Below are 26566 nucleotides of genomic sequence, written 5' to 3'. Positions count from 1 at the left end.
ATGGATTCGGTAGTAAATGTAGAGTACTGTACTGTATATTTTTCCTAAATAGTTCAGACAAAGGGCATCTCTAGCCGTTGGTCATAAATTAGCTTTTGTAGCTTTAATGGTCAGAAATTGACTCCATATTGAAACATTGGCATATTATGATAATGTATTGTGGTACATCTCCATGGATAATGTTACCAGAAGGTGTTTCACAGAAAAAAAAAATTATATTGGATGGTCACATGACCCAGAATCCCAGTGAAACGATGTAACTGCAAATTCCAAGCATATTTTTGGCCTTGAACCAGTACTGTGAATGAACGGTGGTATGTAATAAACGTTAGAACATTTTAATGATTTATTGTATATTCCTTGCCATTTTCTGTGTGGTGATGTAGTGCTTTGTCAAGGCTAGGAAACATAATGTTCAACCAAGACATGAATGGTGTATTGGAACATTCTTTATAAATGTAAACAAATATTATTTGATTTACTTAATATACATATTTATACATCATAAACATAATTAAAACATAAAATTATGTTAATTTTTGCTATCTACAAAAAAACCCCCAAAATTATACTACTGGGAGTAAATTATTGAGATTTGAGCCTTGAATTAGGTACCTGGAAAGAGTACTTCCGCATCCCTTTCCTACTTTTTGTCCTCGTCCCAAAGAAAACAACTGTAGCATAGTAATTCCATCATGCCACCTACTGCATGTCTACTGTACAGAATATCAATTAATTGAATGTAATAATTATCCTTGGGAACTATTGATTTCCTTAGGGACTAATAACATAATTACCTATAGGACCAGTAATTTCTTCAGGGACCAGTTAGTATTAGCCAAGGGACCATTTTGATTAAAACCTCTTCTGTCCTTGTGATTGTTGCTACTGTATGTTTTTGCTCATCCTAGTGCAAAGACATGAATAGGATTTAAAACATGTGAGAAATCCATATTTACAGTAATTTAGATCCTATAAATTAAGTTTGATGTGAATGATATACAGTTGCATAATGTTGAATACATGTCAAAATAAAAATTAGCATTGCACTGCATCATAGCAAATCACAGCTTAGAAAACTTAGGATGTTTTACCTTTTTTATCAGCCATGATATAAATTGTAAAAAAAATTATAATAGCTTAAAAGAACAATTTTTTGATAAATTGTTAGTTGCACATTATCAGTGTGCTATCAAAATAAACCTTATTGTGTGCTATTAAATACTGTAAACCTTATTTAATTATAAGTGATGATGTGACAATGTCATTTGGTTAGCTCTTTATTCCTTGAATGGATGGCTTTCGTGTTTTGTCAGCAGATTACTTTTGGAAATTTAATCTAATAAGAAAGATAGAAAGCTACAGGGTTGTCTAAACTAATGTCATCTAGTGTAACTATACTTTAAAAATTTAGCTTTCTCTTTTTAGCTCTGATGAGGAGCTCTAGAATCACTCAGATGATTGATTAATATATCTTTTTTGTATGGGCGGCCGTTAGGGCCAATATACTCTACTTATACTACCCTCATCAGAGCTTTCGAGATTACGAGAACTTGTTTATTCAAAATTGATAATAATAATAATAATAATTACTTTATTTAAACACGGAAAAACTTGATCACCCAAGGGTGTTTTTCATCAAGGCCGTGCAAGGCCATAAGTGGTAAAATATAAAAATACAAAATACATAACAAAAGTATAGACATTAAAGAATTTGATTAAGTAATAAATGTGATTAAAATGTGAAATTAAATAGTACCTTTAGTTTAAAATAAATCAAAAACATACAGTATACATTAATTAATTTAATATACATACAGTAATTGATTAATTGAATATCAGAAGTTAGATTAGATTAATGATTTCTTTAAATTTATTAATATTTGCTGAATTTCTATACTCATCATTTAAATTATTCCATGAACATTTTTATGAATTTTGATGATTATTATATTTTTAATGTCTGGAAAAAAATTTTAAAATTCATGATGTATGGAATAGCCATACTATGATTTGTGTAACTAAAATTGTAATGAAGAAACTTGAACATTATGTAAAAATGTGCCTTTGGTTTGAATCCTAATGGGGCACTAACATTTTTCTTTGATAATAAAATCACTCTTTAATCTTCAATGCCAGTTAACCTTGTGTTCTGACAATGGAGCTACACTAGGATGTAGCTGACGTGAAGTCATTGTGTAATCTAAAAATAGTGATATTAATTACTGTAATAATGTGTTATAATTATTAATAATAATGTTTCCTTTTAATTACAGCTAGCAAGTACCGAGAAACTAGTCTTTGATTTTGTTGGGTACATGTGGACACCCATCATTGGTGATTTTCTAAGCATAATCTTCACACTATTCGGCTTGTTCGGCTGCTACCAGTATCGACCCAAGTTTTTAGCGGTGGTAAGTTGAATGTACTAAGATAGTACAGTTATTCACAGGATAGTGGTTGTTAATTAACTTCTGAAAATGAATACTCTGATGGGTAATCCTATCCGTGCAGGTAGTGGGGTATATCTGACCCAGTGATTCACCTTTCCAGATTAGCCGGTGATTAATTATTGACTTGAATGTCTAATGAACATGCTCTTGTAAGTCATGCTTTCTGGGAAATTATACCATAACCATTTTAGTGTTTCTGTTTGAAAATTGTAAGCATGAGTTTAAGAAAATTGGCCTGTCTTCACCATTCTTTTTAAAGGTTTTTTGAATTGATGACAGGAGCTCACTCTCGTACATCATTCTAACTCTCATGGGTTAGGTGTGTTGACAAGATTGTTTCAATAGCATTCACCAGTGCTACTCTCTACTGTACAGTAGATGAGAATTATAGTTAGTGCAATTAATCTTTTGTTGGCATTATTAGCATAAAGAGTGTGTAACCTTTTCACATCCAATTATCAAGTACAGTATATATTTCAAGAATGAGAATTTTTTTTATGACATCAAATTTAAGTTAATGTTACTTTTGTTTGTCTTTGCACCATGGAAATAATTCAATAAAAAGTTTACTATTATTATTATTTTGAGAATTATTTACAGTACTACAGTACTTTTTAGTAGTACTTTCCCTTTTGCATTTTTCAGTTTTCTTTCATTTTCTTATGCCTTAACTTGTCTGGTTATTACTAAAATGTATTATGAATACCATGTAATTGATATTCATAGGTCAGTTAAACAACATTAAGTTTACACTTATAAATGATATAGTTTTTGTTTTCTTTTTATATTGACTAATTAGTAATAACATGGCAAACGATTGAAAAAGCACTGCACCTTACACTTTCTCTTAAGCTTTATTCAGCTATCAAATTTTATTTGGCAAAAAATTATTGTATGCCCATATATAGTCATGATGTGCCTATATATGGTCATAATATGATGTCATGATGACCATATTTAGGCATGTCACATGTATTTTTCAAATAAAATTTGATAGTCTAGACAGAACTTAAGCTTAACTTTCAAAAGCGCCGCTGCATCTATTAGAAATATATTGCCAATTAACAGACGCACATAAATAATACTGTTCTTCTATAAATAGATCCTAAAAAATCTAGTAATCAATTTAAAGATTTTCTTACTAAAAAAAACATGTACAGTAACATCTCCCAATTATGAACCTCCCATTTACAAACTCTCGATATTACAAACCCAATTTGCAGTGATGACGTCATTATAAACGATCGTTTTTAACGACAAAAAGACTTATTATTACATCAGCTAAGAAAGAAAACATTTAAACTAAAAAAGTGACATAAAAATAAGTTTAAAGCAAAAAATATCAATCATTTTCAGCCGATTTATATTACATTTGAACTGTGTATGCTTGTTCAGGCATACTGTACAGTAAATCCATAGAGCTATTAAACAACTAGAGTGCTGACAAGATGGCGGAGCAATGCAGAGTTATGTATGTGTACCATCCAAGATGGCCGTCGTAGTAAAGCGCCACATTCAGGCTTAGTATACATATTTACCATAAATAAGCCCTCTGACTGACTATTATTTTATTAATGATAATGGGTAATTATAATAACAAATTATTAAACTATCGTAGCCAAAACGAGGCCAAGTGGAGCATTTGCCATTGATCCAAGGAATCTCACAGCATTTCGGTACCAGTTTATACACAGTGATTATCCAGGCTTGTATCTAGCATCACATAGCATTTCGTTCTATTAAAGCATTGTCTAAAATACTATCAAGTTTTATGTGACTTCAAAATGCTCCATCGGCAAACCATCCTACTAGCGTGCAAATTCTGTAATAATGCATGAAAAGCGGCCTCTTGCAAAATTGAAATTTTTTGAACCTTGACCGCTCTGACCGTAGCGTACGCCGCGCGACTTTACGTTTACGCGTAACAATTAGAAGCATCTGATTTACAATGCGCCCTCTTTTTAGAATATAAGGAACAAATCAACGTACTTGGTAACGAACTTATGGCGTAACGTGTTTATAAGATCTTTGATACTAGTCATAGAAAATTTGATAATGTGCACTGAGTAATAGGACCCGTATTGGATAATTTGTCAGGCTTTGGCAGGGATTTTATTCTTAGCTTTTCAATCTCAGGAAAGCAATCATTTACAGTAATTCCTTTGTAAATTATCCTTTTTTTTTTAATTATTTTTTTTTTGTTTACTTCATTTTAATTAGTTTTTAATTAATGTTATTGAGTATTTCCCACTGGCATATTTTCCTCAGTTTTTGTTTGCAAGTGCTCTTAGTAAGCTTCTATGTGATATACATTACAGCTGTAGACTTGTAGCCGTCTACAAACTAATGTAATGTGATTAATATGTCTAAGAACTTGACGTAGTTGCACGATTAGATTAAGCAAACGTCGAGGTGACAATTACATTAGGTAGTCATGGAACCATTAGGAATCAGCTGGTCTCTATGTTTAATAAATCTAATTTATCGCTTAATTGATACATCGATAAAGTAGTTTAGTTTTTGGTATTTCTTAACAATATTACTACAGGCTGTTGGAAGAATTACTTAAAACAACTAAATTACAGATTGAATTTGTTTACATTTGCCAGCTTAATTCATGCATTTATTCTCACTTTCTGACGTACAGGCCTTTCTTTCCATTTCATTGTTTTTAATTGCATCAATTTAATAATACCACCTACATGTATTCCACTGCAAATGCTTTAGTTTAGAACAACACTGAACCTAGTCTTTAACACTACATGATTAAGACAAGTCCAAGTGTTCAGCAGGAGCCATACAAAGGCTTCAGTATCTTTCAGTTAAAAAATAGAATTCATTTTTGGTGATTTTTTTTATGGCTAATATTTGGTTTACTATGTTCAATTTTTAGGCAAAAGGATTAAAAGATAACACATCAGGGCTCGAAATTCGCACTAGCAATTTGCTAGTAGGTTTGGCATAATTTCTAGGTAAACATTCACAAACCAGCAAATGATTGCTAGTTGGAATACCTATAACTTGTAATTAGCCTAGTATGTAAAACAAATTTTGTAAAATAAATTATAAAAGAAAAGTTACAAAAACTAATGCAAATTTTATTTTTTTTTTGGAAAAAAATTATGAAAATCAACTAAAAAATGCCTATAATCGACGAAAAACGACCGTTTTTTTTTTTTCATCTTGAGCACCAGGAACAAGATGTGAAGTGCACCACCAACATTAATTTTTTCTGCACGTAGATTTCGTAGTGATTGGCTTACTACCTTGCAACAGGCTAAACCTTCCAGCAGAAAAAAAATTCACACAACTAGCAAATTTTAGCAATAGGTTGCTAGTGGCTAAAAAAATAAATTTCTAGCCCTGCACATATAAAAAAATGAAAACATGTTACATATGCTAAGAATTGTCAGAAGTAAATTCAATCGCTTTTAAAGCCCCATTTTATGGTTAAAATATGGTACTCCTTAACTACATTCTTTTTAATTGAAATTTTGTTTATTGTAAGGACCCATTAAAATGACTGTTTTTCAACCTTTTATATGTTATCCTTGTATTATCACATTTTAAGGTACATTCTTTTCAGTTTAAAATATAGTATTATTCTTATTTTCTCAATTAAATTGAAGATTTTAGGCCTAGTTCCAAATTTGTAATTAATTCTGTTTTTGCAAGTTTCCTTAATATTCTTTTACACTGAGTTAAAAGCTTTTTAATCCTTGTTTAGAATGTGGTTGATTTTTACTTAGTTTAGACTGTATTGTATTGTGAAGTATCTATTATCCAGGTTAACAAAAACATTACAGTATGTCATTATATGTTGAAAATCTTATTGGTGATACATTTTTGGTTGCCATAGCAATCCTAATCATCGTGAAAGTACACAGGAAACTACACAATGGCTTCTATATTATTGAGATGCAAAATACATTCAAACATTTTACAATGTCTGAATTTGTAATACTTTCATCAATAATCTTTTGAATGTTTTTTTATTACAAATAATCACTTGCCTTTTCAGTATGAATTTCATGGTGTTTTGCCAATATGTGGAGAGTTAAGAACTGAATTTGAAGCGACTCTTGCGTACACCAATTATAGGGTGGAGCTGTGGTTAGGATGCTCACCTTCAAATTCCATGGTTCTGAGTTCGAATCCTGTAAGAATTTTGTGTTCACAACTCACTACTAGCCTCATAGCATAGAACAAAAATTGTTTTCTTTTTCTGTACACTTGTATATGAAGGTTATGTATGTATGAAGAAGGAGCAATTGGTACGTAAAAATTATCTGCTATACGGCATGCAGACACTAGACCTACAATGTTCAGCTCACTCGTCCCAAAGTTACTGTATGATTATCATTACTAAGTATGTTAACGTACTGTAGGAGTTTTGTTATCCACACAGTATGTAATTCCTTTTTTTGTATTCCAATTACATTGCTTTGTTATTGGTATTGAAGTAATATAACCTGAACACTATTTTTTGACTCATTTTTTTTTTTTTAGAAAATATGCATTTGCATTACTCCAATTATTATAAATCATGGAAAAATATTGGCATGAATTTTAGTTTTACGCAAAAGAATAAAAAAAATGAGAAATACAGACTATTACAGACGGAAAATATCATGTCGGCCGTTTTTATGTGTGATAACAGAGCCAAAATCGAGGTAAGGCTAGGCCTAGCCAGCAGCGTTGGATAGGCTAATGTTTTAGGCGCCTACGATATTTCTTCTCACGACCTATCGCAAAATCAACATGAAAAATTCATCCGCATTTATTTTTTGTGTGGAACACAAAAAATCAAATTTCAGTCTTATTTTACATTTTTTTCATTCTTAGGAATGTCTAAATTCAGTTAAACTAGCAATTCCGTATTATATTTATAAATCTTTATAACATTATACAAAAATTAGATTTTTCTTAAAAATTGAAATTTTGCCGGGAATGGGGCTTTAATTTTTTTAGTTACAATATAACATTTTATGCTGTATTGTTTGGTGATTGGCTTTCTCCCTACTTTATCTTTATGCTCTTTTGTTTGCACACCTCCAATTAACTGTATGTGATATCCTGTAGAGTTCTGTGCTATGAATATTTAAATATATAGTGACCTAGATAGATTGACGTATAACTTGACCACTATAAGTACAATACTTCAGTTTTAGTATTAAACATACAAATGTATGTAATGTAATATCTTCTATGCATTCATTGTACCATAAATATGTTGCCATAGTAATTTGGAATATATTATTGTTACCTGAAATGAGATTAAGTATCATTAATTTCAAAATTTTAAATAGTTCCAAGTTTTAGATGGAGAACAGTAAAGCTCAATCAGCTAAAAATTAAATATAATGTTATAAAATATGTTATTATAAATATTATTAGATCATGAATTTTGACAGAAAATGTAGGCATATTACCATTTTATTAATCTTAATTTATCGATAAAGTCTGTTTTCCACTATACAAATTTATTCGCACGAATCGAATGCATTGGTTCATGCACATGCGCTGTCACATTTCTATCAGAATTTTTTTGCTTCAGCGAAATCAGTATTTAAAACTGTTTTTCCCTTTTGCGAAGCAAAAAATACGCAACCAATCAGAGCTCAAGAGCTTTTGATTCGTACGAATAAATTCGCCTAGTGGTAAACAAGCTTTACAGTATCACAATGAACCTGCATTATTGATAATTATTAAACATTAATGAACTAAAAGTAAAATTCACCACATGGTGCGAATGCGAATTGGAATCTAACAATTTCAGTTTCACATTTCTTAATGTTGTCGGCTCTTTCAATGTCCTTGATTGAAAGTCAATTAAGGAGTCTCGATTTAACTTAAAGTTAATTCATGTGTACCTGATAAGTCATTGTACTATGTATGTAGCATTGTATGCACGCATGCATACTTATCATATTTTTGTATGCATTTTTTAAAAGTGCACAATTACATGGAGTAATCTTCATATTCTTAATGTGAAAATACTGTAGATAAGAAAGTTAATTTCCTATTGATGACAAGCACTGCAGGTGCGTACTATAGGGTGGTTTTGGTTTGGGGATGCAAAAATTTAGAATGTGGAACTAAATCTCTATTTCAATGAAAACATTCTTAGTATTTTAACCCACTTAGTGCAACTAATTTGCTTTTGGGGGTGGGGGATGCAGGGTGTGTCCATCCTCCTCCTTCCCCATCCTACACCCATAGGCAAGTATTGATGCTACACAACAGTCATCCTATAATCCTCTTTATTTTCAGATTACTACTTTTTGTAAAGACATAAAAAAGAAAACCACCCTATGTTATATCAGTTTTATTTAGTTTTTTTTAAATTTAAAATAAAAACTTCTTTCAATGAATTTTGTTGTTTATTCAATTATTGAAATTTTGTATTCAGAATTTACTCTACACATAATCATTGATCATGAGAGAAAACCATTCATGTAATGTGTTTATTAATACTTAAATTTGAAATCCATTAACTGATTATATATATTGACCTAATTCTAATCATTAGTAACAGCAGGTGTATCAGTTCTCTGCTTGGGTGATTTTTTTCGCCTTTGCACATCACTGGTCATTTTTATATGGTTAATTTATTATTAAATTTCTTTACATTTTATTTTTATTATTATATTGTGGTTTGTTTCCTATGATAAATTACATGCAAATCTAAAAATCTAAATAGAGAATAGCACATTTACAAAAGGAAAGAAACCACTTGCAAATTTCTAATCATTGGAATCGTAGACCTAAGACAATTATCCATATAATCAACAGCTTTTGGAGTATTCCATTTCTGCTGCAATTATCTTAGCACAGACACACTTGATCCTACCAGGTGCCCATTGGGTGCGGAGAAGCAACACAGATAAAGTGCCATGCCCTGGGACACTTTAAAACAAGTGTTACAATTGAACTCTTGACCCTTTGATTGGATGCTAAAAATTACCACTATAACATACTGTATTCATGGGATGTTGCATTTTAATTCAAATTTGTTAGATTAGTAATGTAGTAGGATTTTAGGTTGTCAATGGAAAAATTAATTTAAAGTGATCGCTGTCATGTCATGCATTATGAAAATACATCACATCCACAGGTGATGATCTTGTCTTCAGTGTATTCTACTGTACAGGAGGTATTGTACTGTATCAAGTATTACAAGTCTTGAAGTAGGGGTGGTGATGGGAAGTGCGCGAAGGTGATGGGGGGACTCAATGATCAGTTGAGTGGTGCTAAATTGCGAAAAACTGTAAGGTGATTTTATGTGATTTTTAACTTGAACAAACTTTTTGGGGATGCGGCTAGGGGGCGCAAGTAATTTTTGATACACCACTGACAGTATCACTTTTCTTATTATATTTTCTGTTTTACTGAATTGGCACTTCTAACTGTTAAAAATATTTAACCATCACAAACCAGCCTGGTGGAAATGACAATGTGCCATTAAACTTCAGGAGTCATTATTCACATTATAAGTCACTTGGCCTGGGGGGGATTGGGAGATGTGGATGTATGCGTGTAAATGACCAGGGTAGTGATGTTGTACAGTACTGCACATGCAGGATTTCTTAGCGTGCAGTGTGCTATGTAAGACTGCGTCATTACCTGTGTTGTTAAATACCATGATATAGATTATAGATAAACAAACACAATGATGTTAAGGCAATAACTGGCTTGAGGCAATAGGGGAATACCCTAATCGACTATGAATTCATAGCCAACTGAATTGTTGAATGTCTAAATATCAAGGAAAATTAAATGTTGGTTACACATACATAATTGGCAATAAATAATATCTTGACTTCAATTATTGTTAATTTAGAAGCATCTCTTATTGAGTTGCATTACTCTGTGATGACTAACAATAGCTTTATGTGACTCATTTGCGTACACATGTTGCATGTAATCATAACCAATTGATGGTCACATTGTCATTCTTGATGCTCGAGGTTGGTTGAAGGATCAACATAAGTAGATTAATTTTTAATCGATACGCCATTCTGGCTTTTCAGTGTCCCTGTAGGAACAATCTGTTGAGTCCTTGTTTACCATTAAAATCATTATAATTTTCATTATAATGCCAGCCAGCATGCATTATATTCATTTTCATATAACATCAATATTTACAAATGTTTCCTAAAGTAAAATATTTATGTTAATTTTAAGTACTTTGACATAATTTTCTGAAATATAACTACTGTACCGTATTTGATAAATTTACGTCATAAATTTTTTAAATAGTTAATCAGGAAAAGCAGTATTATTATTGCAGAGGATGATTGTAGAAATTTTTAAAAACTTCATGATAATCAATGTTATTATGAAAACATAACCATCCATTACTGTAATATAGTAAATGGTTTTATTATTATACCACATTGTTATTTTGCTATGGCACAAATAATTCAAGTGTTAAAAGGTGTGTTTAGGCCATAATGCATTCTGTGTGTCAAAATAAACTTAACAGTTCTCTGTTAGTAGACTTAATAAAATTGCATGGTTTATGGTTTATGCGCAACATTCTGATTATGTAAAGCTAAGGGTCTGATTCGACTACTAAGTGTATTTAATGCTGTTATAGCAGTCAATCACATACTGTACAGCTAGGCCTTCAACTCAAGTACTATCAGTGCACTTTAATATGAAAGTGAAGCAAAAATGCTGATGTACTTAAATTAATTTGCATTCTAATTAGCATATTATTGATGAAATGTATAATATATAGTGTCTGTGTTTAGCTAATAAATTTTAAAATTATTCAGTATATTCCAGTTGCTTTTTTAAGCTTTTCTGTCAAGTACATTATATAGGTACACAATACAAGTACCAGTTAACTTTCAATAGAAAAGTTGAATTTAAAATATTTTTCTGTACCAAATGTGTTATATTCTTTGCATAGCATTTAAAAATTGACTGGTACTTGGTATAGTGGAGACAAAGATATATTCTTAAATTTTCTGTTACTAGTTTTAAAAAATGGTGGTGGAAATCTATACATTAGCAAAAAATTTGATTTTATTAAAACTTAATAGATTGATTTTAGAATTATGTAATTCTTTTCAAGTACACACTGATTCTTTTCTGTAATGTTAATTAAACATGGGAAAAATATGTTTTTCTTATGTTTAAAATGAGAAAGTGTTGATCTAAATAAACAACACATTTTTTTTTTATTTGCAGGAAAATTCAAATATATTAAATTTTAATACTGGTAGTGAAAGTTGGTGGAAGACACATGGGTTTGGCTGTACGCTGCACGAAAACAACACAGTCACGTCTTTCGATGATTATACCTCCACGGCTCCTGAAGTCACTGATTGTTTGCTGGACTATATCTACATAGAAACCATCCATGCTGCAGTCCAAATTTTACTAGCGGTGAGGGCCTAGCAATTATATAATAATTAATATAACTGATTGTTTTTTAATTTACTGCATCCTCTAATTTACATATCCTCTTGCAAAAACATTTCTACCGTCTTTTTATATCTTCCCTGTTTTAAAAATTGAGTCTCTTACAGCAAGTAACACCTAAATTAATTTGTCTGTATTTGTTGAAAATATAAACATCCTGAGGTGTCTATTCTGTAATTGGCTATGAGGAAAGTACCCAAAGTACCATTGAACTTTAGAGTATTGTATTGTAGAATTTGACTTCTGCAAGGAAGAAAACCCTTGGGAATGGTTATAACATAATCCTGTCATCTACAACAGCTGCTGCGCATACTTAAACCATGCTTAAACATTCTGTAAAAAAATATTTTGATAAAGAAATTAAAGCTACCAGTTAGCGATGTCTCATCGCTTTGTTAAAGGTGATTTTCTAGTACTGTTGCTAATTTATTAAAAACTTGCCATTCTTTTCTACAAATGTTCACCCAAATATTAGGCTGAATTTGTTTAAAAATTCTATATATCTTGTGTGGGTTTTTTGGAAAATGGAAGGATGTGGTCCTTGTTTTTTTGTTTTTTTAAAAACATTGGCTGCCACCATTGCATACGTGTGTACAGGTATCTAGGCTTTGGCTAAGCTTAGGTAAACATACTGTACACACGCACACCGAGTTCTTTCCTTCAAGGGTAATTTGATTATCTTTAATTATCTCTAGGGCTATGTACATATTTAATAGACTCACGACAGGCACTAGTCAAACCCAGGGGTCCCACGTCTCTCTCAACTCGTGGAAGTCTCCCAGAAATTGGGACGGCCTCCAAGCAAGTAATATCTCCTGGAAAATAACCTATCTCCCGCAAATTCCTAATATTTACATGTTTTTGCTACTTTATTATCAATTGTCTCACAAAAGTCAGTGGTGATGGGTATATCACTGTGCAGCAAAATGAAATTAGGTGTTTGTTGAGAAAGCTCACTTAACCAAATCTCCCAGTTAGTGACTTCTTCCAACTTCGGACCCTTGCAAACCTGGCATGAAAAGATCATGTCCACACTACATGGCTTAACATCATGGGAGAAAAAACACCAGAACTCCATAACAAGTGTAACATTCATGCCCAAAACAGCAAAAACTGAGTGTTGTTACCTGCCTCTAATTAGAAGGTAATGATGTATTTTAACTCTTGTAGTGTAGCGTTCCCCTTGATTTTGATTAAAATGGCAAATAAACTGGGATGAAGACTCAGCAGCTGCTCATGAATGTTGTTTTCCTCACTGTAATCTTTCCATTGAACATTGTTTTTTTTTCTCACATGGTTTCGCATGTGATTTCACCACATGACACATTTAGCAAAAATATGTAATTAATTTTTAATATTTCTCTGACAAGCCCTTAACCTTTATATCTTTTTTATTGTTAAAATTCAGTAAATATTATGAAATTTACAGTATCATTAAACTATTGTTTACTAATATTTTGATTGTCATTTTGTTGATTAAATTTGATCAACTATTGGAACTATTCTTGTTATTATACTAATATAATTTTTATTAGTTCAACCTTCTAGCATTCTTTGCAGGCACAGTAGTGTAATGACATCAGTCTACAAAGTTGGAAGTTATTAACTATAGTTAAATTTGTAACTCATATTCATTCATCGTAAAATGTACTGTTTTTGTCTTTAGGTTTTAGGTTTCATTCTTGCCATAGTTGTAATATACAAGTTTAATGAAGAAGAAGATAGTTGTAAGTATTGTGTTGGATCTATCAAAATATACCTCCTCAACATTCTTTATCTCATTAGTATACCATGACTTGATTTATAATAAATTTAATTGTTTATATCAATGTTACTTTAGCCTAGAGCCACTACTCTCGGCAAGTGAACAGGGCCAAGATTGCCCTCCCCTGCTGGGCAAACGCCTCTGTATCTCTCTGTCTCTATTGCCAGGAATGTGGCCTAGTTCTAAAACATTCTGTACAGTGTTTTCATTGAATGTTATGTTCAGTGTTGTATTTCTCAAAACAGGAATCCCTTTCCTTAATAGTGCTGTGAAAATTCTTTATGAAACTCTGCATATAAAATCGATTGCCAACCAAAATTTGATAATGAGAATTTCTACATTTTTCCCTGTACCTAAATATGTATTACCTCCTGAAACTGACATGACTATAAACTTGTGCCTTCCTGGAAAAAAAAAATAACAGAAATTGCCTTGTTAATAAAAATCCTACATGATGTTTGTATCTTCTTTAAAGTGTAATAGTGCCTTGAGCTTAATTGTGGATTTGGCACTGTTAAAATTGACATTGTTGTATGTAAATATCCTTTCTAAACACATTTTTACTACATTCAGTTAAGATTGCATATTGTGTTTTTTTTTGGTTCACAAGAGAGCTTTTGCATTTAATGCTACCGTATGTTGTGTATAATTGCATTAATGTTCAAGAATCAAGAATTCCTGATGTCAATAGTCTAATGCGATGAGTATCATGTTGGTAATGATGATGTATGTCTCCTGAGCCAACATTGAGGAGTAGCTAAAAGCCAGAACTATTCAATGATCAATCAATCACAGATAGCTGTCAATAATGTATCGGTCTGTTAATCAATCAGTATAATCTATCAATCAATCAGTCATTCTGTCCATCAATCAGGCGGACAAATCCTTGCCATCACCGTATAGAGACACTAAGAAGTTTGTTCATAAAAACTCAAAAATAATTGTGCACGTAGTTGTTTTACCCTTCCATTTTTATTAATAAAAGCGCTTGAAAACAGCTGCATGCAATAATAACAGATAAGTTTCTTATACAGAATACTACAAATTAATTCAAATTGAAAATATAATTTAAGAACCAATACAAGAATATAATTTTTCAAGAATTTTGCTTGTTTTTCAGTTGATTTTATTGGTGGTTTTGATTCTTATTCTGCCTACAATCCCGCAGCTAATGTCAAGGGTCAATCACTTCAAATGCAGCCCATTTATATGTAAGTATATACCGCCCTCTATTTTTCAGCCATGCTTCTTATTTTTATCTTTTCCTTCTATTATTTTGTCTTGAAGACTGACAACAAACCAGATTAGTTTGCTGATTTTATAAATGCAGGGCCTACAAGATATAAATGTATTTGTGAATACAACAAAATTTATTCTATTGTTTTATGATTATGTTATTATATATGATGATTATGATGACATGATTGTGAAATTATAGCCTTTCCCATTGGATTTCATGTGAGGTTGTTTTATAACAAATCATTAAAAAAAATGAACATTTAAAACATGGTGGATTTCATAATTTTTTTAAGACTAGTTTGTTTGTTTTTTTTTTTTACATACGATAAGCTTTCAAACACAATAATACTGGTAACATATGGCTGGAATGTGATGCCTAAATAATTCAATATATCACAGAGGAGCTTAGTAAATATCAGACCTGATTTTGCTTAAAATTATGTCAAACAGCTTTACATAACATCTTCAGTACATTAAATCATGTTAGGTATTTTTACATATATTTCAAACATACTGTCTTCTTCAATTGGTAAGCAAACGTATAGTGCTGTAGTTGTGGCAAAAATCCCAGTGGAGAGAATCCTTCTGAACCAACACCTAATAACATTTACTTTAGACTGGTTTACTTGTTTCCTCCTGTAATTTGTTTGTTTTTGTTGAATATTACCATCTTAAAATCTATATATCTATTGTATTTTATGACACTAGGCCTAAACCAGATGAGATCAGGTAAGTGTTGTCAGATAGCTGTGAATGCCTGTCATATAGTAACTCTATATCCATGCTCAGTTGCATGCTTGACTTACCTGGCAACCAGTGAAGTTACTTTGTGCCCAACTGTATTTATTAAATTTTAATAAAAAGTAACTATAGCAATATATTTTAATATAATAGTGACAAAGGTAGAAGTTAATTGTTTATGAAGATTATTTCAAATAATAATGAAGTTAAACTTATAAATTAAAGCCTTGAGTTAAACATATGGCAATGTGTATAACATTAGAAATATTTGTTATATTTCCACTTTAGAACTGTCTGTAGGATTGTAAAACAAGAAATATTTGGTGCATGGCAGCTTGTGTCTAAGGCATTATATAATAGTCTCTGAAGACTTGTCTGTTTTGATTATTCATTTATTTTATTTTTATTTTACTCAGGTATAAGAATATAAAAAAAACAGTCAGCAGTACAAAACTAAAATGAATGAATTTACAGTATGAAACAATAAATGACACAAAAATTCAAATAAAAATTTCACAATTCAATTGCAATTAAATTTTAAAAAGAGAAGTATACAATATTAAATTTTTATAAAAAAAAACAGAATAGATAGAAAACAATATGTACCAAAAGGAATTAAGAAAAGGGAATCATATGTACAAAATTGTCAGTCCAAATGCATTAGTTACTAATTATTTTTATAAAAATTATTATTTACAATGTTATTAAGATTATCTAACCATTCTTAATTACAAGATTTTTAATTAAAAATTACATTAATACAATATAAAATGTCAAATTCATGAAAACCCCCCCCCCCCATTATAATTAACTCATATAAACAGGTAAAATAAAGTGTTAATAGTTGTTTCGTATTAATATTAAGTAATATCAATCATTTATATACCTAATAGTTAAATCAATGATGATGATGTCAGTAATATTAATATAATAATGGTACTCTAAGTGAAATAACAATTTTTTTAAATATGTAATAAATCCCAAAAATATTATCATTAATTTCATAATTAAAATAATATTGTAAGGGTGATAATATAGGGATATATTTAAAGTTTCTTACAAATCACTTATTTATACTATTTCATATTTGTATTAATGTACCAAATTAGCTTACTGTACTATCTTCTTCCTCTACTCCATTACCTTTCACTCTGTACCTGCAGAATAGCAAGATCAAGATTATCTCATAATATGAAAGTCATAACCTTTATTTATGACTTTGTTAATTATATTGCACAAATTTTATTTCAAATATTCAGAAGTTTAATAAATACAGATGTATGTTAATAATACTAAATAATGATTAATTTAGTTTTCATTAAACATGCTTCATTCTGTCAATTGTTAATCCACTGCATGAATGCATCTTTTGTCATGTCTAATCTTCATCCCTTTTGTGAAAGTGTTTCTACTTCCTACACTATCTTTATTACTCATTATTCATACTTGTGTTATGAGCCTTTAGTGCTAAGTGAAGGTCGCCCTCTGTAGTGTATCTAATTCATCCAGTTTTTAATGGTACTCAGGGATGTGATGATAATATGTACTAATGGCATCTATGATTATCTTGAGAATTATGCCAGATATTAGGCTAATAGCAGGATCGGACTTGTTTACCTCATGATCTGTGTGGTTATTTTGTAAAAAAAAACCACCAATTTGCCATAAATTTATAGTATTTTTTACAATTTGCAAAGTATATTATATGAATATCATCCAAAAAAGTATCAAATATGTTTTTCCCCCATTTCCCCCATTAAGTTTGTTTACCTCATGATTTGTGTGGTTGTTCTGTCAAAAAAATAACAATTTGCCATAAATTTAAAGTATTTTTTCAGTATAAGATGTTATTTCCCCCATAAAAAAACAGTAAGAATAAAAAAATAAAATAAGAAGTTCAGGATATTACAAAACCAATTGAATAAGAACGTTTCAAAACATTGTTTTACTGTTTAGTTTGTGTATGTATAGTAAATACATATTTGATAGAAAGGTATAGCAATATAGATCCTCTACTACTCCCCATTCCTCTCCCAACTCTTTGTTAGACAAATCAGTTAGATCTTTAGATACTACTTTAAAGTTTACCTATTTTTGAGTAATATTTTTCTCAATGTATTCTTATTCTTCAATTTCCAATTATTTTGGTCAATTTCTTCTTCTAGCCATTGCTAGGATTGACACAAATAACATGCAGGTTTGTGTACCTCAAGTGTTGATGTACTGTATCTGTGTTTGCCAATGTATGTTGTATTGCCAGCTCTACCTTATTTGTGTTGTTTTTTCTGACACTTGTACCTCCAACTATTTCCATTTTCTATGTTAATTTCCAAAATATTCTTAATCATCATCATGCAAAAGTATTTTTTCTTTATCTATTTGTTGAGTTTTTTTCTTACATTATTTTATATTTTTGAATATTTGTATATTGCTTATGAATAAAGGCCAAATGAATAATGAAATCAAAGTAAGTGTAAGTTAAATACTGTAGGTGTTTAAATTATTTAATTTTTAACTGTGGAGTGAAATTGGGGTTCAGAAATAAACATTTCTCTCCCTCTGTATTATTAAATTCACAAGACCATGCTGATTTCCAGCGTACTCCCCTAAGTTGTGTGAGACGTACAGTAGAACCCCTGTTAGTGTGTATGTCTCATTATGAAGGAAAATAGTATTACCAAAGGGTATAAAACTGCAAGAGGTCTGACTCGCATGGTTTCGTTGGAACGCAATCCTATCTAAAAAATTACTGCCGCGAAGGGGCGTGTCCTTAAAAGACTAGTTTCAAGCGAACTCTATTTGAATCAGATTCGAATGTTGAAATTCTGTTAGGGTGCCCCCTATCTTGTGGCAGTACTTTTTTTTAACATTCTATTGTGTGCATACAAAATCAGGGCAGTCGGACCTCTTACAATTCTATACTCTTTGGTATTCCCTGAAACAATACAAGCCTTTTTATGGAGTGAACCTAGAATGCTAGGAATTAAAGCATGCACTTAACAACTAAACCGTAACTCCCAACAGTATTAATCAAAGTCTGACATTTGGAATGTATTGAAATAATTCTGTGATATCTTTCATCGCGTTGATGTGTGTACATCCCTAGCTTATCATCTCATAGTTAAAACATGCATACTGAGAGAAATGTGAAGCTATGGATTTATAACACAGACAAAAAATATATACAGTATCTGCTAATTTCATTTGTATGGATTTTATGAGTCCTGCTTCTTTTTTGCTTATCATTTTGGCCATTTTGGCAGTCAAAACCCATAAAATAATGTTGTGGTTTCCACTTGCTTGGGTCATAATTTTGTTCATCCTGCACCATGTTTTTATTCTTTCATATAATTTGAACTAAGCCAGTGCATAGTTATACTGTACCCTCATTTACATGTAACCCATCATAATTAAAGTGTACTGTATGTTCATATATGACATCATCGCGTGGGACATTCATAATTGTAATTATCCTAGGCAACGCCCTGCTTGCTTTCTCCTTATTCATTTAAATGTTAGACTCGGGATTTAATTTTCTTAGTAATGTCTTGTCCTTCAGATTTGTCTTATGGAGTTTATAGATTGACTAGATTAACAATTATCTGTGTCATATCACTATAGGTTCATCTATTTATAAGTTAGATGTAGATTGTGTTAAAACAGAATTCACAAGAGAATAAAATTTTAATGACTATTCCAGATTATGAAGATTGTCATTCGTATATGGTGCACTTGCAGTTTGAAAACCACAAATCTGCCTGTCTGCTATTACAACATTTGCTTAAATGGAGCACTCTGTTAAAATTAGATATGAGAAAAGCAATAGTAATATAGGGCATGTATGTAGTATTTGTTTTTTCTAACTATCATCTTTAAAGTGATATTTGATTTGTAATGGCTCTGCACAGATTATTCTTCATTGGGAGATGACAATAATGGTAGCAAGAGCTCTCAACTCATTTGCTTTTAATGTATTCTTTATAGATAGTCTCTAATGAATTTATGTCTGACCCCCATTTATCTTACGTCTGTTTATTGGAGGTATCCATTCTGTTAAAATCACTGTTCGAATCTCTAATTGAACAACACGTAACTACATAATGGAAAAAAACTACTCGACAAACGAGCTCTCGTTGACAAGGAACCAATTGAACATTTGAGTCTATGGTTGGAAGACTAGGCTACAGTTACCCTGTATGATTGAATAAGCATCTCTCAATCAAATAGCACCACTTTCAAATCCACTCTGGAATATTTTCCGCAGCATTTAGAATTATATTCTATTTTGTATAAATGTTTCTGATTTTGGTCAAGATTTCATTTTAACCAACCTGCTTTGATATTTTGTATCATCTGAAAATAAATTATTTAACAAACGATTTCCTGAGAAATAAATAATAATATTTAGCATTGCAATAAGTCAGGCAGGTCTTTCATAACACATGATATCATTTATACATTAGTAAATAGTAATAATCACCAACTCTTAAGAAGTGCCTCTTTTGAATAAATGTAGCATTGAAAATTTTGTAAGTGCAGTGGCACTTATCTGATCATTTTCTTTTTCTATTATGTAGCATAGCAAGAATTATATCTATACATGCTTACTGACTATTGTTCTGTGATGCAATGCATAGCCACCATTCATTCATTCACTGAATGCGTAACCATGGTTACATCTGTAGATATTCACTACGTTGATGCAGTGCATAGCATGGTTACATTTATATACACTTGCTATTTTACTGAATTTAGGATATAATGAGTGATTTCTTTTGTCATTTGCTGATTATTTTGACTTATTTTCTTTGTGTACGGACTGAGTTTACAGTAGGTAAACATTTGTATGCTTTCTTTTCTCTATTCCATTTTATCAATAAATAATCCTTTACCATTGTCAAGTTAAGGTGTGGGTGGGATGAGAGGAGTTAACATTACTAAGAATAGTACAGTATAATTAATAATCTCCCAGTGTTTATTTTATAATTTTTTATGTCACTGATTTTTTTTACTAGATATTTTCCTGATACGTCACTTTTTTTTTTCTTTTTTTGAAAGATTGCTAAATGTTACTGAAATGTTAGTGTTTTAATAGTCTATACAATTTATGCAAAAATGTTTTTATTGCTATCAAATATTTATATTATATTTAGTTGTTTAAATATTTATATTCTACCTAAATCATGTAACAGGTAACTAGGTCACCATAGGCTGATATAATAAATTAATAAAATAAAATTATAAAATATAAAAATGCAAATATTCATTGGTTTTTACTACCATTATTTTTCTTTTCACTCATTTTGTTTTAACTTGAATATCTGTTTAATTTAACACATTTGATTTTTATTTGCAGCACTAAATTTGGCTTAGAGCTCCATAGCTTACGATTGTCAGGTGATTTTTTTTATGTTTGTAAAGTTGTGTGTGTTGTCATCATTATCATCACCTGTCCAATGCCGTACTAAACATGGTCGTTTTCGGCGCCCTCATATTGCATGAATATTATACATGGTTATTATTTGATATGTACATTTTAGGTGTGCACAGTCATCGTTATGTTATTCATTTTAGTATCTATTAATCTTTCATAAAATTATTTATTTGGTATTCATTATTTATTTAAAATGATTTTAGACATTTTCAGTTGGAAATATATACACAATATATCTTAATTCTATCATTAACACATGGTATTGCTAGAATAATATGAAATATCTGCTATATGATTTTGAATGGACTGGAATGATTTTGATGGAATGGAACTTATCAAAGTTTTTTGATAAATGAATAAATGGAGTTATATATAAATAGATAATAAGTTAATATCAATAATAATTAGGTCCCACATTAGGTAACAGAATAAACTCAATCCTTTCCCTCCAGATCATACAAGTCCTCAATTGACACTTATTCCACGGCAAACACAAACCTGTTTCTGCCACTGAAACTTTAGCATCAACATGGCTTCATCTTCATATTGGGCAATTGGGGATATGTGTATACCTTTTGTGTTGTCTTCAATTAGGAATACTGTATTGCATGCAAACATAGTTCATCTTTATTATAGATTCCTAGAAAATTGTTATTAGCATGTGTTGTCTTGGGAGTTTAAGTAATGATATTGGTATTGCTTATAAATGATTTGTCTTTATTAAATTGGTAGTGATTGTATTAATCAGTGGTAGCTCAAGGATTTTCCCAAACAAAGCCATCAAATGGAGCCATGAAGTAGAAGCAATCATTCTTGAGTCTAGGGAATCTAAGGTCTCTGGTGGGGTTTAGCGGCAAATATTTAGTGGGCTTCAGGAAAAGATTCCCAAAAATATATAGGTTTAAGAAGTTTATTTAATCATTTTTCAGAATCTCATAATCTCTTAAAAAAATAGGAGCTTATCTGCTATTATCAGTACTATTATCAGTAACATTAAAAATCTGAAAAACAAACATGAAAAACAAATATGAAATCGTTGGAAAAAAATCGGCATTGTGTTCGTCGTCAATCAATTAGTAAGTGGTGAAATAAACAAGCACTTCTTTCACTCACTACTGGATCCGCCAATGACATCATTGGTACACTTCCTTTTTTCCCTCTTTCCTCCCTTTAACTCTTCTCAATTGCCATGGGGAGGGGGGTGGGTACGAGTGCCCCTGGACCCTCCCCTGTCTTGTGCCACCTTTAATATTAGTCGGTAGTGATGTAGGAATTTTACCCTCATTTCATTAGCTGTGTTTATGGGAAGTTCATGTTTAGATTTGTAATCACTGGGTGTTGATTATTATTGATCAGGATTGATGGATATATACATTTGCATCAATTGATATTAATATTAAGAGGTGATAAATTGTAAGTTTTATTTCATTAGCATGTTTTGTTTCTGTTTAGATATTATGAATCATATCTCTATTGTGCATAAACCTCGTTTTTTTAATTTTTTTTTTTTATCATACTTGGAAAATTGTAAACAATATTTATAATTATTGATAAATACTGTAAATCAGTTTTTAACATTTATGAACATCAGTGGCAGATTCAAAATACAGAGGACCCAGGCAAGGACTTTCATACTGTAGATGGAGAGACTAGACCACCTCAGGCCCACCAAAGAAAATTTATGATTATTGCACATCTGGATGGCTGGAAATGGCACTCTCAGACCTAAATTTGATTAAAATTTGCCTGTTTTTACAATTTTTGTTATAATTTTGAAAAATTGGAGGGACCCGGGCCAGTTTGGCCCGCTTGAATTGATTATCATTAAAGATTATTGACATATATTAAACTGTATTTAACTGTATCGGTCAGTACTTTAATTTGAATTATATTGTTCAATATTAACATTCAGTTTTTATTGAAATTGTGTTCACATACAAATTTACTTTTTGTGTAATGTTTTAAAATAATAAAATTTTTAAAAAATGATGTTGAATAGATTTCAGGTTATAGTGGGAATTGTTGGCACAGCAGATGCTGTTCAACCTCTCAACCTAAAGTCAAGGGTTCAAACTTCTGCTGTGCTTTTCACTTGTGTCCTTGGCAAGGCACTTGTACCTACGTTTCTCTCGCCACCCAGGAATATAAATACCTGGTGTGATGTGGCATAGAATTTTTTAGTCTGTGTGTAATTACCCAGTATTGCAGTACGGCAGGTTTGCTCCCTCATAGAGCAGAGAAGGTTGTACTTTGTGTCTGTTTGCCAATTTATGGACCTAATGACCATATGGGTAATAATGTTGCACGCGCTTTACGACTTTTCAAATTTGACTCCACTACACTGTGCTATTCAGTCAATTCTCAAATCTCCTTATTTCTGTGATATGGTCAGATACTCATTGACAGTAACAACAATTGTTCGTATAACATTTTCCTTAACCATTTTTTTCTACCTTTTTCAGACACCACGGAATGACGTGAGAAGAATGATATCGGCCATGTTTAACAGACAATCACAAGAAAAACCACATAGCAGTACATTACTAAATCTCCTAGTTTATAGCACTTTTCCACCTAATTGAAATATACATACCAAGCCCAACATGATTTCCTTTTAGTATGGATATATCCTGTTTTATATTTGTTTTGATACAGTTTAGTATAAATTTTTGCATTTTGTGTTCATTTCTGGATTTGTGCTCAAGGACGCAAAGACCGAATTTACAGTTGTGAAATGAAAAATGTTTGATTTCATGTGAGCAGTGAGCAACCTTTGATATTGTCATGAAAAAGCAAAAAATACACACAATGATGAACCATCTTCTACGGAGAACACTGCATACCTGCTATAGATGACACAGTGAGGAGGGAAGTGGGAGGTTTTTAAACTTGGGATAGCAAAACTCAAGGAGTAGTATCCGATGCCACTGTAGCTCTAAATTTCTACAAGTATTGTTTAAGTTTTGTTGGAGAATGCATTGGAATTTACAAGTTGAAATGTCGAATGATATTCTGAAACTAATGCTCCCAAGTATAACATTATAATGTGTTTGGAAAACGATATGAAGCAACATTTGTGAGTGGAACCTGAAAAAGAAGTACTGGAGTGATGATAACGCTCAACAAAAGAGAGCATCTCTGTAATATCTAGGTTGATTTCCATTTCTGACACTGTCGCCCTCTATAGGAAGTGGTTGGACAACAGCACCAGCCTGAAGTGGGGAGAGATATTCCCTTCTTTGAATGGATTGATCAGTGTCTATCTTCATTTATAACAGATGATTTTATTTAATTCAACATTACTACAACAAACAAAAGAATGAATAATAGTTGAATATATTATAAGATTTCATTTGTTTATGAAATGGAACAACAAAAAAATATACCAGTTTGTGCCTTGTGGAATTTCTCCGAAAATGTAAAGAACAATGTAAGTTATAGTTAAGGATAAAATATGTTTTACAAGTGTTTATGTGATTATTACGAGTCCGAACACCGGTAGTCATACAATTTGTAACCTCTGAAGTGTTGAATATTAATAGCCCACTAGTAGTAGGATCCCATCCAACATTTTTTTTCATGATTTTTTTTTATACATAATGCTACTATTCAAAATGATTTTGTAAAATGTTTGAATGTTAAGGTAGAAATATCTGATTGTATGTATGACTAAGAAAATCCAGGATCCATTTCTTAGCAGTAAAGTAAGGCTAGTTACATGTGACAAGAATTAATAATTATGAATATATTTTGAATCAGTTCTCCAACAAAAATGCATAATTTTGTAGTGTACTGCGTATAAATAATATTTTCCATGTGAACATCGACGTTGCCTGTAAATTCTTATTGTTTTCCTTGGACACTAATAGCTTTTAATTATTGATGGTTTAATTAAGAAAAGAGGTGAATCTTTAAGATACAATTCAAGGCTTAATCTATTAGCATACTGTACACTTATAATAATTAAAAACCTGTGTTAATTGTAAATATTCTGATATCAGGTATTTTGAACAACCTTTTACTACATGGTAAATTCTTATCACATTATATGTATTTATCATTTTTATAAAATGTATTTGTGTATATGGTGGTTCTGCCAGCAATCTCACATTAAATAATTAACTAAAACACAAATTAGTGTCATTAAGGGCCAATATTCAAACAACGGAATATCTGTATTAACACACCATGATAAAAATTACAGCTGTAGAGTAAATATAATAATTTAGCTAAAAAATATATAAACAATTGTTTTAAATAGTGCAAAATACAAATTAACCATTTTCATTGAGATTGTACTCAATGATTTTCTGAACGTAAAATAAATATATAAATTAGGAATTATATTTGTATCAATTTTTAACAGTTGTTTCACATAATTCTTGCTGCATCAAATCCCTTCGTGATACACTAAAAATGGTTTGAGAATATATTATGTAAACACCCTCAATGTTAGTAAGCTTTTTGACATGGGATAAACAAATAATTATCATAATGCTAATTCCATAAACAGCAGAATATATATTGTTAATGTAGATATATAATTGCTTAATGTAGGTAAGAGAGTATTGCATTTTATGTAATGGAAAAGTGATTTGTGATCACAGAGAGGCAATGCCAGCCAAAGAAACACATCTTGATAAGGGATATATAGTTAAAAATATATATATGTATAGATATTATATAATGTTTGCCATAGGAAGCTACTGTACAGTATATTAGCTAGCAGGGCCAAAGTTACCACTCCACTATCTTTTACAGTATGTGTCTTCACTTGAAATATGCACTAGAGTTTGAATCATTTTAAGAATGTCTTTAATTCAATGTAACTAATAGAAAGATTAATATTTTGGATACATATTTTTGTCTTGCGGTGTGAAATTGTGAATGATAATAGGGTTGTACTTTTGGTGCAATGTAGTATCTAATTGCTAAACATTTTTTAATTATAAGTTGAAATTGTTTGTTTTTATCTTAGAATCTGTTGTTTAGTTCTTCACATGTAAATAATGTTAATGTACAGTATAATTTTCTGCCTGTTACCTTTTTTTGTTGTATGTATGCTCTTAGTAGGGGTGGGGGGGGGGGAAGAGGCATAATGATGTGTGGATAGAATACAATACTGCATTGTTTTTATACTTGTGATTATAATTATAATAATTTTTTATTTATTATAATTGTAATTATCATTGTTAATATTTTTATTTTAATGCATTTAGCTAGGAAAATTTGTGATATTTACAGTACCCTGTAGTATTTATCGTTATTTAATATGATTATTTTGTTAAATTAATGTCTAATTCATGTTTATATTCATCAAAAAGGTAGTAATGTATGTAAATTTACACATATTCAGTGCTGTGAAGAGAATTTTAAATTCAGTTCTTTTAACTCAAAACTTTGGGATAGTACAGTATCATTCTTAAAGTATGTATGCTTATTAATGGAACTTCCATTATGCTATTCAAAAAATTGATTAAAAAATGATGATTATATCCA

The 26566-nt window shown here is 30.8% G+C and overlaps 1 protein-coding gene across 1 annotated transcript; it reads left to right on the top strand.

The window, feature by feature from the left end:
* Positions 1 to 25150, top strand: LOC117124683 (sodium/potassium-transporting ATPase subunit beta-1-interacting protein 2-like). Its single transcript, XM_033271015.1, has 10 exons — positions 1 to 9; positions 2277 to 2414; positions 5347 to 5403; positions 6433 to 6612; positions 11655 to 11852; positions 13555 to 13615; positions 14774 to 14864; positions 15601 to 15621; positions 20990 to 21030; positions 23530 to 25150. Exons 1-10 carry the CDS (start codon positions 1 to 3, stop codon positions 23541 to 23543), a joined length of 810 nt encoding a protein of 269 aa, XP_033126906.1. The 3' UTR covers positions 23544 to 25150.
* Positions 25151 to 26566: the final 1416 nt, after the last annotated feature.

Source organism: Anneissia japonica, unplaced genomic scaffold (assembly GCF_011630105.1).
Source record: "Anneissia japonica isolate Jap-2015-1 unplaced genomic scaffold, ASM1163010v1 scaffold284709_len978187_cov192, whole genome shotgun sequence".
In the NCBI taxonomy this organism is placed as follows: domain Eukaryota; kingdom Metazoa; phylum Echinodermata; class Crinoidea; order Comatulida; family Comatulidae; genus Anneissia; species Anneissia japonica.
Note: the sequence above shows the minus strand (reverse complement) of the source record. Positions and strands in the feature narration are given on the sequence as shown.

What these genes read in the sequence shown, in the direction of transcription:
- LOC117124683 (XM_033271015.1), top strand. An exon ending in TTCGCACTAGCAATTTGCTA is followed by an intron (nt 5,404 to 6,432) that starts GTAGGTTTGGCA and finishes CATCAATAATCT; the next exon opens with TTTGAATGTTTTTTTATTAC. An exon ending in CCTAAACCAGATGAGATCAG is followed by an intron (nt 15,622 to 20,989) that starts GTAAGTGTTGTC and finishes TTTTATTTGCAG; the next exon opens with CACTAAATTTGGCTTAGAGC.